The sequence below is a fragment of the Furipterus horrens genome, unplaced genomic scaffold (assembly GCF_987537825.1).
Source record: "Furipterus horrens unplaced genomic scaffold, mFurHor1.1.pri manual_scaffold_10, whole genome shotgun sequence".
Taxonomy (NCBI): domain Eukaryota; kingdom Metazoa; phylum Chordata; class Mammalia; order Chiroptera; family Furipteridae; genus Furipterus; species Furipterus horrens.
This window is the reverse complement of record NW_028327180.1, coordinates 60,049,988-60,065,934: the sequence shown is the minus strand read 5'-3', so window position 1 is coordinate 60,065,934 and position 15,947 is coordinate 60,049,988. Positions and strand designations below refer to the sequence as shown.

Here is a 15,947-nt window from a genome sequence, read left to right as displayed (position 1 = left end):
ACCCTCCACCATGATGTCACTTACATGACTAAAACTTGACCAGTTGAAATTTTAAATCTCAGACATTTAATTTTAAAATTAATTATAAAGCTTTAGTTTTTCTCTTTTGTAGTCTCGTCTCAAGCTTGCCCATAGTCTTCCGGAAAGGTCCTAGGCTATAGGCCGTGTTCCCATAGCTGCGAACTGATGAACATTGCCTAGTGCCTGGCGAGCCAGAGCCCCCAGCCAGCACCGGCTCTTGTGCCGGCCAGCGAGCGGGTGGGAGCAGGCCGGGCCTACGCGCAGGCGCACGGGGCGGGACTCAACCCAGGCCTGCGCAAAGGCATGGCCAGCGGGGGAGGGAGCGGGGACGGCAGAGGGGAGCTGGGCCGGGGAGGGGCGGGGCAGGGGAGAGGGAGGGGCGCCCCGGGAGAGCTGGACTTTGTGTACGTCCTTTCGGCGAATCCCATTCCCGCGTCCTCGCGAGTCGTCCCCAATTCTTCGAGTCGGGCCCCAGGGGATGGAAGGGGCTTACCCCCACAGTCCTGGCGGGACGGCAGGTTTACGGCCGCTGGCAGCCTGACCCACCGTCCTCGCCTTGTGGTCCATGGGCGCACCCCACAGGCGGGCCGCGGACTTGAGGGAAGGGAGCGGAGGCGCCTCGGTGCTGAGGAAGGCGGTGCTTGTGCTCCGCAACGCGCCGACTGCAGGCGCGCGCTCCCGCAGCAGCGGCTGCCCCGCCCCTCGGCGCTGGCCCGGGAGCCAGGTCCGCAACCGGCGGTGACGGTTGCAGCGGCAGCGACGGCCGGCGGAACGATGAGCAGTGCGACGCGGGCCGCCTCGGCCTGGCTCGCAGCGCTGGTGCTGCTGACCTGCAGCCTGTGGCCGGCGCGGGCAGACAGTGCAAACCAGGAGTACTACACGGCACTCATCAACGTGACGGTGCAGGAGCCCGGCCGTGGCGCCCCGCTCACATTCCGCATCGACCGCGGGCGGTACGGGCTCGACTCGCCCAAGGCCGAGGTCCGCGGCCAAGTGCTGGCGCCGCTGCCCATCCACGGAGGTGAGTGCCGGCCGGAAGTGGGGTGGGCGGGGGTCCCCACCCCACGCCGCCGGGTCCCCCACGTCGGTTCGCCGGCCGCCTGGGGTAAGGTCTCGGTGGTGTGCAGCCTGGCCTGCTTGCAGCTGGGAAGGGGGCTCTGAGCGTGGTTGGGTTTTCCTGTTCGTCTTAAGACTTGGGGAGCGTTCCTGCGTGTGCGGAAGGCTTGTTTGCGGGAGGGCACTGGACCGCGAGTTTGCAGGGACCGCTCAGACAAAGGAGGCGGTGGCGGAGCGTAAAACTCAGCCTCGGGGGTTGGTCCTAGTATCACAGACTCAACGCTGCGTTGCATCTCAAAGGATGAGGCCCTTTCCTCGCGTGGAAACGTGCGGTTTTTCTTAAGTGCCAAGGGAGGGCGAGGGGAATGGAATAGCAAAATGGACATCTTCCCTGTTGCTTTTGGCCCAGCAGTTTTAACTTCAATTTGACACCTGAAAATCTCAGCGAGGGAATCTGACAGCCAAGTCTTCAGGTTACGTACGGAGGCTGGGCAGAGGGGAAATACGTAAAATTTCCAACAATTGTCTTTGAAGCCATTTAGCTTATCCTCTCTTAAGCACGACCATGGGCTCTGTTTAATTATTTGGTATAAAACATGTTTGTAGAAACATGTTTTCTACATGTTTCCAGACTGTGGAGTGTGATTCTTTGTGTTTTTGGCCCACGGTGAACTTTTTGGAAAATGTCTGCTGTTTTCCCCTTCCCCACCGTCACCCTGAAAAAGCTGATTGGGGGACTTTTTAAAGCTGCTATTCGTGTTAAGATGACCTAAACTAGGCAACCTAAATAAAGCAATGGTGTTTGTTTTTATGCTGTAAAGTAGGAAAGCATGCCCCTCCTGAGGTCTCTGCTGGTTTGCTACAGTGCTAAGTTGTTTTCTTCTTGGAAGGCAGACGGCTGAGGAAAGAAGAATCACCTACGCCTTTTACTCTCTTCTGTCCCCAGTTTAGACCTGCCTTTTAAAAGTCCTCTTTTACACCAATAATCAGGTGTTGAAGATACATCTCTCATCTCCACTTCGTTAAAAACAGCGGTCCCAGCTTGCCCACATAAACAACTTTAGTCTTTGGCTCATTCTGTAAATATTTGCATGTCTGGTCTGTGCCAGTCATTGTGATTGGGACACATGATATTGCCACACTGGCTCTAACAATGGTTGTCTCTCTCTTGGTGCAGAGAACCGGGAGGGTCACGTGGAAGGTAGGAAGAGGAAGAGAGGCTAGCTGTCCTGAAGCAAGAGCTGGCCCTGTGCATGTTTTGAAATCTGGTTTGGGTTTGGTTCCCCTAGGTCCCAAATCCATGACCATCACTTTAGATTCTTGCTTTCAAAGTGCTAAACTACTTGTTGCTTGCCTGGTTGCCCCAAACAAAAGTCCCATCTGTGAGAAAGCTTGTTTATGGTGTGTGGATGGAAGGTACCGTGAACTAACGTACACGGACGTGTGCATGAAGGTTACTCAACCCTGTCACTGTGCCGTGCTATAGGTAAATTGTGCAGCTAATAATAAGAAAGCACAATAATTCCATCCCTTAGCCTCTGTTTTATCTTCCAAATGGAATGATAAAATTTTCACCTAGTAAAGTTGTGGAGAGGCTTAAATGGTTCCTGCCACTTTTAAAAGAGGGATCTAGTTCACCAGCATGAATCTCTGAACTGGTGACCTTTGAGACACTGGAGCAGTGTGTGAAGACTGAGCCCGGAGTCAGTTCCCTGAGGGTCTGTGTGCTAGTTTTCTCTATTCTGGGGGCTCGTTTTCTGTTTTCAAGTACGGCTGCTCCAGGGTTTCTCCTGGTATTGATGGGATCCTGTAATCGTTTGTAAGGGGGTCTGTCTGCACACATAGGTTCTCTTCCTCCAGCAAATACAAATTGAAATCCTACTGGGCACCAAGCACCATTTATAAGGCACTAGGAATGAGGAAGGGGCAACAGTAGTGAACAAAACATAAAAACCCCTCCCCTTCCTGAAGCTCATGTTCTAGTTGGGGTCTTTATAAGTCAGTTTACCTCTACGTTGTTTCTAAACCTACAGGTTTACATGAAATCCAAGACATTTTGTTGCATTTGCAGTAGGAATTTACAAATGTATTTTAAAAACAAGAATGGTGGTAGAAATCTGTTAAAATTATTCATGTTTAAGGAAATGGCTTAAGATTGGAATAATGTTTGGGTATTTCACATTATGATATTCTTGATTTAGTGAGTTTCACATTTTTATTCTTTTAGAAAAATAATGCATTTTTTAAATTGTTGTTCTATTACAGTTGTCCCAATTTTCTTCCCCTGTTGCTCTCCCCTGTAAATATTGCATATCTTATGACCTTTATGCTTTTATAATTTTGAATTGAAGAAAATTCATAACATCTTTATAAAGGATTTACTGTGTGTTGACACTAAAAGTGATGTTCAAATTGCAGAAACAAAACATTTGAGACAGTTCCTGGCAAACACACACACACACACAAACCCAACTGTGGTCAACAGATGTGAAATTAATGAAAAGTCATTTTGAGGCTATTAGGTGAAAATGAACATAAAGACAAAATATCTTTACAGTTTTCCTAGAGCTTTAATGTAATAATGACTCATTTTAAATCTCTGACTTGGTTTGTGGAGTTAGACGTCTTTCTCGTTATTTTGCAGTGCTACTATCAATTAAGCACATAAGAATTTCTGAGCAAGATTTGTCCTATACTTTTGAAGGGCAGACTGGCATTTTTTCCTTAGATGGTGTGGTATTTTAAAAGTACATTTTTCAAAGTGTTAAACTTTATAAAATACTTCATGAACAAGTATGCTTTGAAAATATATTCTTTGTCATTAAAGAGAATGCATTTGTAAATTGAGATTCATCTCTTTGGTGCTAACAAATTGCATATTTTAACTGGTAGAGAATTCATTTTTAGAAATGGACTTGAGGAGCATGCCTTGTATTTATGTGCAGACCAGAGTTGCTTTTGCAAAGGGTGAGCTTAGAAAGAGAAACAATGGAAACTAGCTAATGTGGTATCTACTGTGGAGCAGACATTGTAAAGGTGCTTTATGTGCACACATACTTAACTTTTTGTTTGAGCCTAGAGTGGGGGTTGGGAGAGAAGCGGGCCCTCTGTTGATGAGGTCATTATTTATGCAGATGTGCTGGTGGGAAGAATTTCATATCAGCCACTTTTCACTTTGCCTAGAAATTTTCAGGATTGGATCTTTTAGCGTTAGAGAACAATTTTACCAAATGGTAAACATTTTTATTTTTGTCATCTTGCTGACTGTAGGGATGCTATAAAATTTTTTAAAAATAATTGTAGGTTTTTATGTTTAAAAGTGATACTAGTAGATGCATTCCTTATACTTGAACTTAGTTTTTAAAATTCTCAAAGAGTGAAGGAGATGGATGTGGAAGTAAGATCTTGGGTGAGGACTTCCAGCTAAGATGGAGATCTAGACTGACATGCTCCATCTTTATCCACAACTAAAAAGGAATACATCTACCACAAAACCAGAAATAATAGGAAATTCCAGAAAATAAAGCTACATGGTAGTCCAACGTATAAACTTATAAAGAAGTGGTGCTCGTCCGGACAGGTAGGAGGGGTGAAGCCGGGGCAGAGAGGTCAAGCTGTGCTGGTGGCGGCAGCTGTGGCGATGGCTGTGGACAGCAGTAAGCACAGACACCCGTATTTAAAAAGAGGTGAGAAACACCTGGGGAGCACCCCCGGCTGCCTACCAGACATGTCAGCTCATGATTGCAACGCCATGGAAGGCAGACTGTGAAGGCTGGAAGGGGTGGGGACGGAGGAAGAAGCTCCTGGTCTCTCAGCAGAGAGTAAATGGCAAGCATCCATCTTGGACCCTGACCCCACAAAAAAAACACCACAGCGTGGTGAAAAGGGTTGCCTGGTAGTGACAAATGCAGGGGGCTCCATCCCCTATAGCCGTAGGAGGTGTGACAGCCCCGCCCAGGAAGCAAAGGTAAACATAAACTGTCAGGATGGCACAGATCATCTTAGAGATCCCAGTGACGCAACTGACGAGCCAGCAAATATCTGATCTAACAGATCAGCAGATAGGAAATCTTTCTGAGGCATAGTTCAGAGCTTTGGTTCAGAGCTGTGGTTATAAGAATGCTTACAGGCCTAACAACAAATGTTAAACAAGACGAGGAAGGAACGAAGGCTAGTCCTGCTGAAATGAATGAAAACACATATGAAACAAGTGGTAAGGGAAAGAAAACCAGGGAATAAATCAACAAATCGGAACATAGGGAAGGAACAAACAGTCAACCAGTACAGAAAGAGGAAACTAAAAGTGATGAAAATGAGGAGAGGCTCAGAAACTTATCAGACAGCTATAAACGGGCCAACATCCAAATCATAGGGTTGCCAGAAGGTGAAGAAGAACAAGAAATTGAAAATTTATGTGAAAAAATAATGAAGCAGAACTTCCCTAACTTTGGGAAGGAAATAGACTTACAGGTCCAGGAAGCACAGAGAGTTAAAAAAAAAAAACTGGACCCAGGGAGAACCACACCAAGACACATTATAATCAAAATGTCAAAAATTAAGGATAAAGAGAGAATCTTGAAAGCATCAAGAGAGAAGCAGAGAGTTACTTACAAGGGGTTGCCTATAAGACTCTCAGCTGATTTCTCAAAAGAAACTCTGCAGGCAAGAAGGGACTGGTAAGAAATATTTAAAGTAATGAAAAGCAAAAACCTACAACCACGATTACTCTATCCAGCAAAGCTGTCATTCAGAATAGAAGGGCAGAGAAAGTGCCTCCAGGACAATGTAAAATTGAAGGAGTTCATTAGATCCAAACCACTGTTGTATGAAATGTTAAAGGGACTTGTTTAGGAGAAAGAGGATCAAAATTTAAATGAAAACTGTATCACAACAACAAACAACAGAAGCTAGGAAATTGAAACAAAGGCAAAGTAAGTAGGCAACGAGAGTGGGAAAAGAATTATAGGTATGAGGAACATATTGGGGGGGGGATGTCAGCTGGGAGGAGAAAGGGAGGGAAATGGTACAGGAATTAAGAAGCATAGTAGGAGGGAGTGGAGTAGACAGGAAGATGCTGAGAAGAACTATATGCACAACCAATGGGCATGGACTAAGGGGGGGGAGCAACTGGAGGAAGGGGTGTCACTGGGTGGAGGGGAACAAAGGGAAAAGAAATTGGGAATACCAGCATAATCAATAAAGCATTTTTAAAAAATCTTATATAGCCCATAAAAATCCTATTACTACAAAAAAAAAAAAATCTTGGGTGAAAGCGGTCATGTAACATTAGCATTTACAATGTCAAATGCAGGAGTTACTGGATCGTCGTCGGCAGCCGTCCGTCTCGAGAGATGATGGTGTAGCTTCTCAAGAGTCTATCTGCACCGCCGAGAATGGCTGTGCAGTCCGACTCGGGAGTGACACGGTATCTGTCTCCTCCCGTGTTGAATCGACATCTTGCGATGACGCTGGAGTGTCCTCTCCAGTGGAGCTGAAGCTACAGAGCCTGGGCAGGGTGATATGGAGGGTCTGCTGTTGCCCATGCAGCAGACACCCCCCTCTCTTCGCAGCTGAAGGATCCAAGGGAAAGATGGAGTCAATACAGCTTGGCTTCAGGTGCGCCGCAGGAGTTGCCGGTGTTGACTACAACGTCAAACCGCCTTAGGGACTCCGGCTCCGGATTTTCTGTCGGGGTTTACTCCCTTAGCCTTTCCCCTGAAGAGGTATGCCGCAAGGCAGCGAGCGGAGGTTTTTTGGAGTCAGAGTTTTCCTTCTCTGATGTGCCCTGACTGGAAGATCGAACCAGCGACACTTAGCTCTCAGGCCGACGCTCAATCCACTGAGCCAAACCAGCCAGGGCTAGTTACTGGATATAGTTAGAGATTTCAATATATTTAGAGAAAAAATAGGAATGATCCTGGGAGCAGAGAGTCTGAAATAAAAGAGAATTCAGAAGGAGCCAGAAGCTGTAAAACCAAATTTTGACATAAATTAAATAACCAAGCAAGAAGATAGAAGAGATATGTACAATAAGTTATTTTACAACTTAGAAAATGTTTTTACATATTACATTTTCCTTTGCTCTTGGATGATCCATTAGCATATAAATATTTGAATACTTTAAAAAAAATTTTTTTTGACCTGCCCACCTATCCTCCAATTTCTCTGTTTCTCTTGGTGGCATAAGTATTGTCTATGTTTGCTGCCTTTGATTTTTCTTCCTGCTATTATTCTTCCATTTCATGAAGGTCTTTGCTGTGCCAGTGATTTTGATCAAGGCCTGGCCTACTGGACTGCAGGTCCCTAGGATATCAGTGTGTGCAGTAGTGGGCTGAGACTAAGGAAAATGTTTGTGGTAATGATACATGGTCCTGAATTTGGGTAAAGAAAAAAATCACATGCATTGAAGGGAGTGGGGGAGGTGTGCACTCTGGCTGACCTGCCTAGCCCAGTCCTGAGTGCATGTGGGCACCTGTGTCTCGGGAGCGCTGGTCCCCCTTCCTGCAGAACAAGCATACCTGTAATTCATGTTTAGTTCTGAACATGAGTTTGAAGAGATGAACAACCTACAGAGTAATGTTTTGAATACTATTATAAAAGGGAAATCCTTCATTTGAAGGGAGGTTAGATTAGATGACTTCTAAGAATCTTCCACCTTGACCAATGCATGACTGTAAAGTAGTAAAACAAATCTTTTTAGACAGATCTGCCAGAATATACCTACTAAGGAGAGTAGTGTTTTTTTCAAACCATCGCCCCCCCGCCACACACACATTGTGCAGCAATGAAAACATAAATTTAAACACTTAGAATTTGTTTTGTGAGATTACCTGTGTGCAATGTGTCAGATCTTTGTCTTTTCCAGGTTTGAATCATCACAGCTAACAGTTATTTTGAGGCAGGCCTTTTCCATGAACATGCTCCAAGAGGAATCCAATAGTTCTCTGGGCCATGTTTGCACTGAGTGGGGGGGTGGGTGGTGGTGATGAATGCATTGTCCTCAGAGCCCATTCTTTTAAGCATAGCAATCTTGACTGACTTACAAAACACAACTGAGTTTTCAGGACCATCAACATTTGTTTCATCTTCCTTGGGATATTTTATTCACCAGATATTCATTATTTTCCATAAGTAAGTATATCTTTATTGTTGGAGGCAATTTTGAATAAAATAAAGGAACCCTTCAAATGTCCAATGAAATAAGTTAAAAAGTATTTAATAAGCACCTATTCTGCGCTTGTGTTTTATGCAAGTTCTGTGGCATGTGCAAAAGACATGGTGTGTGAGTCCTGCCTGGGAGAACTTCTCTGCTTGCAGCAAGCCGTGTCCAGAGGGCACAAGGGTCTGCCCTCGCAGAAGGTGATATGGCGGTCTCCACCCTGCAGGAAGACTGTTCTGATGCAGGGCTCTGCAGCTACAGCCAGGGGTGGCCACTTGTTATTTTAAACAGTTTATTAGAACCAGCCGTGCCCATTTGTTCATAAGTCTGTGGCTGCTTCCAAACTACAGAGTTGAATGGTTATAACAGGAGTCTGTGTGACCTACAAGCCTAAAATAAACTTCTCTTTCTGACCCTTTAAGAAAATGTTTGACAATTCCTGTTCTAAAAGTTCATTTATACCTTAGTTTTTCCCATTAAAAACTACATTACTGATTTATGGATGAGAATTTGGTTCCTGCCTAACTAAATTGTTCCAAACTGCAAGGTCCTGGAAGTTAGGGGGTGTGTCTTTGTTTCAGCCTAGCACCTAGGACTGCGCCTGACACATGCAAGCCACTGGAATGTGATTTGGGTTTAGTCCCTGGGGTGGTCTGGTACTGAAACTGATGGCAGGCATTGTAGGAAGCGGGGGGGGGGTGGGGGGTGGGGGGTGATGGATGGAGGACACTGTAGGGCCTCTGTTACTGTGTTTGATCGTAAATAGCATGGAGACCAGAGAAATAACATACTTGGACTTGTAATCTAGAAAGGTTTCATTGAAAATGTGGAATTTGAGATCAAACTTGATTAGTTCTGCTTCCAAGTCATAATGGAGTAACAGGCACCAGGTTTACCTTCTTACTGTAAGCGACTGGAAAACTTGACAAAGTTATGAAACAGCAGTTTTAGAAATAGGTCAGTGGCACAGGACAGTGATCTCTGAGAGAAAGGAAATAAACAACAGAGCCCTGGCCTACCAGCTGGAAACTTTCCACGCTGCAATGCAGGGTGTGGGGGTCCCACAAGAATCTGGTGGTCTTCTGGAACTGAGGAGACAGAGTCCAGAGCTCTCAGAGGCCAAGGCAGATGGGAAGTGGTGAAGAGAAAGTACGGGAGAAGATGGGGCTGCACAGAGAGTGAGCTCCAGAGAACTGCCATGGGTCCCTTCACACTGATCTGCACATTTGATGGAGGACTGTTGGAATTAGTAGGTGCAGTTCTCAGGAAACATATTCTCACTGATCAGGGTAGAAAGACATGCTAACGCATAGGGCATGGAGGGAGGCCAGGTCAGCCCTAGAGAAAAGCCAGTTCTGGACCCACTGATAGGAGCAAACCTGAAAAGGATCAGACGGGTTTGGAGCAACTTAACCGGTCCAGAACAAAGCCCAATGATAATATTTAAAGGAATACAACAAAAGCCAGCTCCCAAAAGCATAAAATTCAAGACAGACATCCAGTTATAAATATACTCAGTTTACTTAACCAGGTAAAAAGCAATGAACATGAAGAGAGAAGCAGCTATACAGACTCCCATCAGGCTTCAGGCAGGGAACTCAGACCTGGACAAGTGTGGGGTTTACAAGGACAGAGAGAAGGGGCGGGGGTGCCTGCAGGATGGTGTGTTCTGTTTGATGCTCTCGGTTTATCCCGGGCAGCAGTGTGGTAAGTGCGTGTTGGGGACATACTGTGGCCCAGGAATGGTGCCAAGTACTGTACGCAGGTTATCGTTTAATTCTCTCAGCAGCCAGAGGTGATAGCAGATCCTCATTCTGTGGAAGGGATGCAAGGTACTTCTGTCTCGCACTTACTGCCTTTTTTCTTTATAGCACTTAACATTATTGCAAATTATTGTGTGTATCTATTTTGTTTGTTTATGAGGGCAGGGATTTTGGCTCTGTCTCCTCTTGTAGTCTTGATGCTTAGTGTGGTACCTGGGACATAGGAAGTGGCAATGGGTAAGTAGTGTTGGACAAATTAAATCAAGTGAGGTAACCCACCAGCCACGTGGCCATGGGGCTTCTGTGGAGCTGGGACTCGATGTAGGTCTGACTGCTTCCCAAGCAGGTTTAATAAGTTATGATATAGCCATTAAGGGGAATGTTGCACAGCCATTCAAGGACATTGGCGTGAAGGCTGTGTATATGTTACAAAAGTAAATATAAAGTGATTGAGCTGTGACTGTGTTATATGTCGTCGTTGTCGGCGGCGGCGGCAGCCGTCCGTCTCGAGAGACGATGGTGTAGCTTCTTAAGAGTCTATCTGCACCGCCGAGAATGGCTGTGCAGTCCGACTTGGGAGTGACACGGTATCTGTCTCCTCCCGTGTTAAATCGACATCTTGCGATGACACTGGAGTGTCCTCTCCAGTGAAGCTGAAGCTACAGAGCCTGGGCAGGGTGATATGGAGGGTCTGCTGTTGCCCATGCAGCAGACCCCCCTTCTCTTCGCAGCTGAAGGGTCCAAGGGAAAGACGGAGTCAATACAGCTTGGCTTCAGGTGCGCCGCAGGAGTTGCCGGTGTTGACTACAACGTCAAACCGCCTTAGGGACTCCGGCTGCGGATTTTCTGTCGGGGTTTACTCCCTTAGCCTTTCCCCTGAAGAGGTATGCCACAAGGCAGCGGAGGTTTTTTGGAGTCAGAGTTTTCCTTCTCTGATGTGCCCTGACTGGAAGATCGAACCAGCGACACTTAGCTCTCAGGCCGACGCTCAATCCACTGAGCCAAACCAGCCAGGGTTTGTGTTATATGTATATATATATATATATATATAAGGTTGCAAAATAATATGCAAAATAAAAATCGTTGTGTTCCATTAATTGAATTGTGGATAACATTTCTCATTTTCTTTTTTCTCTATTTGGAAATTGTTAATTTTCAATATAAAACCTTCATTAGGGGTAAAGTCATATTCTCTATATGGAACAAGTGTCTACAGGTTATTTTTTTTTAAGTTATTCTCCAGCTTTAGAAGAATGGAGTGCATTCCAAGCATTGGTCAGAAAAACTGGAAACTGGAAGATATTGTACTAGGAATATGTTGAAAAGAGCATGTTTTGGCTATGTAAGAAAAGAAGAATGCTGAGATCAAGAATACTTGGGGACTTCCAGCCAAGATGGAGGAGTAGACAGACATGCTGGGTCTCCCTCCACAACTAAGAAGGAATACAGCTACCTCAAAACTAGAAGCAACCAGAAGTTCCAGAAAATCAAACTGCATGGAAGTCCAGCAAACAAAGATATAAAGAAGAAATAGTTATCCAGACAGGTAGGAAGGACAGATCCGGGGCAGAGAGGACGCGGTGTGGTGGCCACAGCAGCGGCAGGCTGGCGAAAGTGCGGTCACATGTTTTAAAAAGTCAGGCAGGACACCTGGGAAGCGTTCGTAGCTCCTCGCTGGACCTCGCAGCTCATGGTCCCAGCACTGGGGAAAATCAAGCCTCATTGCTTCTGATTGTGCAGACCAGTGGGGGTTGGGGTGGAGGTAGAAACTGCAGGTCTCTCAGCAGAGTCTGTTTAAAGGGTCCCCACAGTTCTAGAACATCCGCAGACCCACCCACTCTCGGAACGACGACCAGGGCAGCAGCTAGAGGGGCCCCAGTCTGGTGTGGAAGTGGGAGAGGTGCCTGGAAAAGGGGCGCCTGCTAGGCAGGCAGCATTGTTCTCTCTCGTACCCCTCCCCCACATACAGCGCCACAACGTGGTGAAACGGGTCACCCTGTACTGAAGAATCCCTAAGGCTCTACCCCTTACAACGTAACCGGAGGGACAGCTCTACCTGGGATATGGAGGCAAACTAACACAGTAGCCTGTCAGAATTAGGAGACAGAGAAATATGGCCCAAAAGGGGGAATGGATCAAGGTTCCAGTGGGAGAACTTAAGCAATCAGGAGATAGGCATCCTCACAGATGAGGAAATAGACAACCTAACAGACGCAGAATTCAAATCACTGGTGATAAAGATGCTCACAGGCTTGACAGATATGCTTGAGTACGGCAAACACATAAAAGAAGTGAAGGCTATGCTAAATGAAACAAATGAAAATCCACACAAAACCAATGGTGAAGGGAAGGAAACCGGGGTTCATATCAATCATTTGGAACATAAGGAAGAAAAAAACAGTCAACCAGTGCAGAACAAGGAAGCAAAAATTGAAAAAAATGAGGAAAACTTCCCAAATTCTGTGAAGGAGATGGACATACAGGTCCGGGAAGCATGGAGGGTCCCGGGTGAGCTGGACCCAGAGGGGACCACACCAGAATGCATCATGATTGAGATGCCAAAGGTGAAAGAGAGTCCTGGGGGCAGCAAGAGAGAGGTGGAGAGTTGCCTACAGAGGGGTGCCTGTAGGACTATCAGCTGATTTCCCAGAGGACACTTTGCAGGCAGGAAGGGACTGGCAAGCAGTATTTAATGTGATGAAAGGCAACCTGCATCCAGGATTACTCTGTCCAGCAAGGCTATCATTTGGAATGAAAGGGCAGATGAAGTGCTTCCCAGACAAGGTAAAGCTAAAGGAGTTCATCATCACCAATCCATTATTATATGAAATGTCAAAGGAACTTACTTAAGAAAAAGAAGATCAAAACTATGAACACTAAAATGACAACAAACTCGCAGCTATCAACAACTGAATCTAAAAAATAAAAACAAAATCCAACTAAGCAAACCAGAATAGGAAAGAATCATAGGTATGGGGATCATTTGGAGGATTATCAGCTGGGAGGGGGGAGGGAGGCGGGGGGGGGGGGGAGAAATGGGGAAATGGTGCAGGGCTTAAGAAGCATAATTGGTTGCTACAAAATAGACAGGGGGAAGTTAAGAATAATATAGGAAAGGGTGAAGCCAAAGAACTTATATGCACAACCGATGGACATGAACTAAGGGGGGTGGGATTGCTGGAAGGAAGAGGGGTACAGGGCTGAGGGCGGCAAAGGAGGAAAAAATTGGAACTACTGTAACAACATAATCAATAAAATACACTTTAAAAAAATAGGATACTTGGTCCAAATGTGAAACAAGCTAAAATGTGGCATGGCTTCGAGCAGTTAGTGGTTCCTAGGGAGGGACATGGAATCCTAGCACAAGACTCAGCTTTTCTGTAATATTTTCATGATGATATTAGCACTTTCATTGGTTTTGTTGGTTTTCAGTGTTTAAAATCAACCTGTAGGTAAAACATAGAAGACTTAATTATAGTTGCAGAACAGAAAGTAGATGCTATCAACTCTAAGAATATACAACTCTAAGTAGATAACAAAAGTGGAGACATGGAAGAGAGGGAAGAGAAATTAAGGACTGTTGAGGACCAGTATCTTCATTTCATAGGGTGAGGCTTTAGGAGCAGAAACTAGAAAGGTTTAACCACAGAAGAAAATAATGAAATAATAAAATCAGGAGAACAAGAAGATGAAGGAATGTGAGAAAGAAAAATCCTAATTTGTGGCAGCAGAAATCCACAGGTAATGTCTGAAGTTGACAAACCAGGAAATAATGGCTGTAAGCCTTTTCAGAACAGATGGAGGGTGTCCATCAGAAGAACTGAAAACAGACTGTTACAGTGGTTGCCCTGGTGACTGGGGTGATGGGGCATACGGGCCAGGTGTACTTCACTGCATGCCACTGAATGAATGTCCTTATTATCCATGTGTGCGATAAGGTTCCCCCTCCTTCCTCTTTGTGCACCGAAAATGAATTCTGCTCCCTGTCTTTTTTTTTTTCCTTTGAAGAAGCTCCCTGTTTTCCCAACATCTGAGAACTTCTCCAACTCCAGTGACACGCTGTGGAAATATAGGATTCTGCAGAAACTAAGCACTGTCTCGAGATCTGCCTAGTTAAGCGCTGACAGGCTTCAAAACCAGGAAATGCTACCATTGAATGAACTGATGACTTTTCATGAACAGATCTAAGTCCATGGATCCTGAAACTGTTCTAGCAGCTGCTACATTGCCTGGCTCACTGCCACTGGCCCAATCCATTGGCGTGAGCCCTCACCCAGCGTCACCAAATGGAGCCTAGTGTGATCCTGTCCTGCAGTCCTTCAGATAGCGTGCCTGCTTTCACCTGCTCCTGGCTGCTCACTTCTCCCCTTCGTTGATGTAGGTTCCAGAATTCTTCATGATAATCACCCCTTTTTTTCTTTATCCTGTGTCATACTCACTTGGCACAATCTCAGCCCTGGATGAACCATGTACCGTTCACTCATCTTCTCTAAGCAGCTGAATGTTGCTGCAGAAAATCTCAACCCAGCTGATGGAGATTTGAGATCAGAAAACTTAAGCAAAAACAAATGGGCACTTAATTATGTACAGTATTTTCTTGTGAAGCAATAAGGCAAGGATCTGAGACAACATTTTTTTCTGTCTCCCCAAGCCTCCTATTACCTCTGCCTATCTTTACTTGTAGTCTCATTCTCTTCTTGAGCTCTAGACTCATACATTCAGCTGCATACTGGGTGCCTCTCCATAAGTATCTTGAGGACATCGCCAAATTGGTACGCCTCAAATGGAGTTGGGTGTTTTGGTTTTTTGTTGTGCCTTCTACTCTGCTACTACTGTTCCCCAGGCTTCTCCATCTCAGGAAATGACACTCCCTTATGTAAACAAATTGCGGTGTCATCCTTGCTTTTCCTTCTCCTTCACATCTAATCTGTGCTACACAGGACACCTTCAGGGCGTGTCACCATGTCGCCTGCCCCTGCTTGCCTCTACTTTCCTGCGCTCCCTTCACAGGCAGCTATCCTCTCTGACTTTTAATGGTCCTGCTGCTTCTCTTAGTGTCTGTCCCTCTTTTTTCCCTACGAGAGTCAGAATAATCTTGAAGCTTCACCCTATTGTTACAGAACCCCTGGGCTGCTCCAATTGAAAACAAACCCACGGGCTCTTTAATTAGGGGTCCGATTGCCCGCCGCCAAAATTACAACTTTGAATATTATATTTGAGTGAAAAGAAAAATTGTTTATTTAACAGTTACACATATCCTTGCCTCCCCTCTACCAAACCTAACCAGTTTTAGGGGGGTCAGAAACACCGTTTCCCTACTTCCTAGGCACAGTTCAGCTTTACCAGCAGCTGCCAATCACTCATTCTGATTGGGGAGGTCCTTTCTGTGCTGTGGTGCCCTCCAGCTCTCAGTGCAGGACCACCTGGATTCTCAGCCTCCTTGCGAACTGTCTTCTTTCTGTAAACCGCGTGGATCTCCTCTCCTTCTCCAGAGCACCTCTGCGAACACTCACCAGCGAGGGAGACAGCCCCAGAGCATGCCTCCCCTAAAGTGTTCGCAGCTGCCTATATATCCCTGACTGCATCCTCTGACGCATGGGTGTTGCCAGTAGTTCTGACCATTCACAGAACCTTACGTAGGCTCTGTGTGCTTTCCATACCATCACCTGGTTCAAGACTCCTCCCACCGACCTGAGGCTTTGGATGCATTAAAGCAATTTACATAATGAAAGACACCGGCCATCAGCCTCAGGCATATGGAGGCATTCTGAAAGCTGCTTCCTTCTCCCCATCCCCCATCCACAAACTCCGGGGATTTTTGGACTCTCCTGTTTCTGTAACAGTTTCCCCCCTCTCAGACTTAGACCCTTTATAATCTTATAAAGGACAATGGGCGAAGGTCTCATGCTCTTCTAACTGCTTCCTGCTGGATGTGGTCGTCGTCCTAC

General features: G+C 45.8%; 1 protein-coding gene across 3 annotated transcripts in view; it reads left to right on the top strand.

The window, feature by feature from the left end:
* Positions 1 to 408: 408 nt before the first annotated feature.
* The window catches only part of RNF130 (ring finger protein 130), a 102,773-nt gene continuing 87,234 nt past the window's right edge, over positions 409 to 15,947 (top strand). For 2 of the 3 annotated variants that reach the window (XM_090290445.1, XM_090290447.1), the window contains exon 1: positions 731 to 1,042. In XM_090290445.1, coding sequence (XP_090146571.1) covers positions 796 to 1,042 — 247 coding nt within the window. In that variant the 5' untranslated portion in view covers positions 731 to 795. Of the gene's footprint in view, positions 1,043 to 15,947 lie in introns of all 3 variants that reach the window. The other variant, XM_090290446.1, reaches the window with a different exon arrangement.